The following is a 4,105-nucleotide window of genomic DNA, read 5'->3' as shown; positions in this document are numbered from 1 at the left end:
GTTTAACCTTTACTCAGTAGTAAACAGGTTTCAAGACACTAATTTTTTTTTTTTTTTTAAGCCACTCGGCGGTGAAATATTGCTGTCGTCATATAAATTTTGTGGAACATTGCTGGAATTAACATTAATAGTAAAAAAAAAAAGCAGTTTTTTTGGAATGCTGAATTCTGCACTACAAATCTGAAAACTAAAAGAGTGCACCCACATACTACTTCACACGAGTGAGCGAAAGAGTGGCTGGCGCCGCGCCAAGGCGAGCTCACTCCGCCAGGGCCCAGCTCAGGCTCAGGTCGCTGCCGGCCAGGTTTTCTTAATCCATTGGTCAAACTCCTTCTGCATCTCCGGCGAGAAGTGGTTCTTCCAGTCACCGTCGTGCCTGCAACACCAGAGCCTTGAAACAGTTGGGCCTACGCGATTACCAGCTGGAACAACCGACTGATACACCAGGAACAGACAAACCTAGAGAAAGCGGTCTCTTCAGCCCCATACTTTTACCTCCAAAAATAGAAATAATATTCGTATAACATACACAAGGGAACAGAGATGGCCGGGGAATGTCTACGGCAATGCTCACCCTTTCGGAAGAATCTGACTTCGTTGTCATCTTTCTTGTCGAACACTTGGTCTGTGATTGGCTCTCCTCGGGACTTCATGGCCGAGAAGGAGGTGTGTCGCGCCACCTGAGGGAAGAGCTGTGAGTGTGTGCCGCGACCTACACAACAACAAACATCAGTGCTGCAGTAAAGACCTCGAGACCCTTCCCACAGCCGGACCTCCGCCAAGCACTCACATTCTCGAGGGACTCCTGGCTCAGCCCTGTTCCCAGGAACTCGTTGATCCTTCCCAGCTCTTTCATGATGTCGGCCTTCATATCCTCGTAGAAGAGGAAGAGCAGGTTAGGGTGGTGCCTCTTCCCCCACGCCTCCTTCACGTGGGGCCAGTAGAGAACAATAAAGAGCTGAAAGGATTTGTGTGCATTCACGGTCAAGTAGTTTCAAACGTCTTTAGGTTAAGATTTTCTCAACAAAAAGGGGAAGAGCTATTCTTAGAGATAAGTCTAGGAAGCGAGTGGCAAAACAATAATTCGTCACCCTTGAAACCAAAGTAAGGGTGAATCAGAGCGTGGCTTTGTGACAGGATGCAGGTCGTAAGTAGACGGAGAAAAATCAGAGTCCAATACATCAGGAATCACGATGATAAGATCAGACAACATGACTGACTAAGGGCCGCTTTCACTGTCATTTTGTTTGTTTTGATCGTTACCACTGGCGGTGATCGCCGCTATAGAATTTCCACGTGACACTGGCCGATGGGGTATACGCTGCTGCGGGGTTAGCCTAGCCCGCACCTTAGCTACACACTCAACATCTCTCGCTTCCTCTACAGCCACCACTACCCCAAAGGCCAGTTTCACGTGGAAAACTATAGCGTTGATCGCCGATATTGGTAACGATCAATACAAACAAAGTGACTGTGAAAGTGGCCCTGAGGTCTTGCGGAAGTTGACTTAACGACACGCATTACTGGCCCAGTAAATAGTTAAGTTCAACAACGACGAATGCAGTAAGTGTAAGAAGAACTACATCCGTAGAAAGTGCATAATCAATCTTTTACATCTGTCATTCCAGCTGCCAAATGCATTTTGTTTTGCGTGTGGGCTCTGGCCTCCAACCCGAGAGTCACTGAACCACCACCGTGCATTTAAGAGTTACAGTTCGATGTTTTATACATCGAGGTAACAGGAATAGAAAACGTATCCTGGCACTGCTACTTAAAGGTGTGCTCTTATTGCACTGAAAGAAATATTTTACCTCGAATCAATACAGAGCAGCATTACCAAAATTACACCATGGCATTGAGCCTTGGCGGACAGAGAAAGGCAGAGGAAGCACAATACATTCATTATGCGTTTGGAAGTAGTTTCGAGGTGATTGAAGTGAATTATATGACAGATTTGAATGATACGATTCAAATGGAAATTGGAATAAGCTTAACAAGACAATGAGAGGGATCTAGATAAGTTCTAACACTAAAAATAAAGCTAAGGACACTTAGAAATGGGCATAACATGCATACCAGACTCAGGCAGGATACTGGCAAAACTTTTCCACGGGTAGAGTCGTGGGTGGGTGGAGCAACTTAATCAGATATACACTTGATGCAAATACGACTCAAATTATAAATGAAAAATATTTATATATTAAGTATAGACAGAAGTAAAGAAAAATAGAAAATGGATGGATAGACATAAAACATACGTATAACACGTAATAATAAAAAAATCACTAACTTTTGTTGTTCATGATGTCTTTGAAATACTCCTCCTTTTCGCTCTCGAACTCGAACACTTTAAACATTTTGAAGTTGTTGAACAGCGAGATAGCCATGTCCTTGGGGTTCCGGGTCACGTACACAACCTGTGCGGACAGCGGTTTAATACGTCCCAAGAGCTGGCCTGTGGCTTGCCTCAAAACAAATGTCTCAGGTTTTTTTGGGGGGGGATTATTTAAACATTTCACAATATAAACTTTTTTTTTAATACGAATGACCGTCGCTGACCTTTACTCTGTCGAGGACGTCCTTGGGCATGAGGGTGAACGGGTAGTGGCTCTTCAGGATGCGGGGACTGGGCTCTGCGTCTGCCAGGTGGAGGGTTACACCTTCCTTCTCGTTCTTGCCCGGACACCGTTCCCTAAACTTTTTTTGGTAGGATTCCGGCGCCTTGCCGCCTAATGTCTTCGGATCAAACATCATGTCCAGGCTAGAAAGAGATGGAAGCACGATAATATAGGGGACAATATATTGAAGAAAATCCGAGGGCATTTTCTTAAATATATTGTCTTACAGTTTACATGCCTCACTTGAAAATATACATGGAGGCCGCCATAGGCCTTCACATGTTAGCTATTCAGAACTCTATATTTAGCGCTGCTTTTCCCAACCATAAGTCTCCCTCACCTGTCCCCGAAACCTTTACCTGTACCCACACACCTGATTTCCGGCGAGCGCAGCCACAGTGATTCCTGTGCCTTGGGGTTGTCCAGCTTGGGGTTGTGCACCATCGTCCAGATGATCTCCTGCATCCAAGAGGTGCCGGACTTGGGGAAGGTCGTGATCAGGACGTCGTCAGGTCGGAACTAGAGTGAAGGACGCCATATGTTGGTGTGAGGGACTCAACGTGACGGGGGCGAGATCGGATGTTATGACGGACACCAATGATTGATGAATGAGTGGCCTACATGAGGGAAGGTAAAGTGGATGCATGCATACACGAGGAATGCGTGGGTGTGTACCTCCATGTTGTATATCCTGTCAAGGAAGGTGGGCGCCGTGCCGGGGTACACCCATCCCTCGGGCTTGAGGCGGACTATTCCGTGTACGAAATTATTGAAGCCAATCGCCTTCTGCTCCTCCTTGGTGAGTTCCTCCACCTCGTGTCCGCTCAACAGCTGCTTGCTCATGGTGGCCAGGCAGAAGACTTCTCGAGCTGGTCGTCGCTTGTGTCACGTCAGGTATCCGCGGCGGCCGTCAGGGAACTGTGCCTCCGTTGTGCTGTGGATCGGTTACTACCTCGGAATATATCTTGGAGGAAAAATACATGGAGTGGCCTTCAGCGGGTCGCTCTTCACTGTGATTGTGAGGTGAAGGAAGGGGGGGAGAGGGTTATGGTGGGCAGAGAGAGAGAGAGAGAGAGTATTACATAGATAACCAGACCACACAGGCCCTCAGGCCCAAACTAGGTGGTCCGTCCTAAACCTAAGTGACAGTTGTTATGCGGCCACCATGGCGTTGAAACTGACCTAGTGAACATTGAGATGGAGGAGATAGCGGTCATGATTATTCTTAAACGATGCAATCGAGTTACACTGCACCACTGATGGTGGTAATCTGTTCCAATCTCCAACGATACCATTAGTGAAGAAAAATTTTGTGCAATCTGAATAAACTTGTCTGCATCTGAGTTTAGCGCCATTATTTCTCGTTTGCGTCGAATCATCCATCACAAACAGTTTGGTCGGATCAACGTTAATAAAACCGTTAAGTATTTTAAAGCACTCGATCAGTTTTCCTCTGAGGCGGCGTTTTTCAAGAGAAAACAGGTTTA

At 46.4% G+C, this 4,105-nt stretch overlaps 1 protein-coding gene across 1 annotated transcript; it reads right to left on the bottom strand.

Annotated features, from left to right (window-relative positions):
• Window positions 1–285: 285 nt before the first annotated feature.
• LOC126994608 (sulfotransferase 1A1-like) lies at window positions 286–3,572 on the bottom strand. The gene is made up of 7 exons (XM_050853919.1): window positions 3,294–3,572; window positions 2,992–3,137; window positions 2,560–2,761; window positions 2,300–2,417; window positions 791–966; window positions 532–680; window positions 286–376 (listed from the first exon to the last, which is right to left on the bottom strand). Exons 1-7 carry the CDS (start codon window positions 3,459–3,461, stop codon window positions 286–288), a joined length of 1,050 nt encoding a protein of 349 aa, XP_050709876.1. The 5' UTR covers window positions 3,462–3,572.
• Between the last annotated feature and the right edge of the window lie 533 nt (window positions 3,573–4,105).

Source organism: Eriocheir sinensis, unplaced genomic scaffold (assembly GCF_024679095.1).
Source record: "Eriocheir sinensis breed Jianghai 21 unplaced genomic scaffold, ASM2467909v1 Scaffold831, whole genome shotgun sequence".
NCBI classification, from domain to species: domain Eukaryota; kingdom Metazoa; phylum Arthropoda; class Malacostraca; order Decapoda; family Varunidae; genus Eriocheir; species Eriocheir sinensis.
Note: the sequence above shows the minus strand (reverse complement) of the source record. Positions and strands in the feature narration are given on the sequence as shown.

What these genes read in the sequence shown, in the direction of transcription:
- LOC126994608 (XM_050853919.1), bottom strand. Translation starts at nt 3,461, where the DNA reads ATGAGCAAGCAGCTGTTGAGCGGACACGAGGTGGAGGAACTCACCAAG. An exon ending in CTGCGCTCGCCGGAAATCAG is followed by an intron (nt 2,762 to 2,991) that starts GTGTGTGGGTAC and finishes ATCTCTTTCTAG; the next exon opens with CCTGGACATGATGTTTGATC. An exon ending in GTATTTCAAAGACATCATGA is followed by an intron (nt 967 to 2,299) that starts ACAACAAAAGTT and finishes ATGCACACAAAT; the next exon opens with CCTTTCAGCTCTTTATTGTT.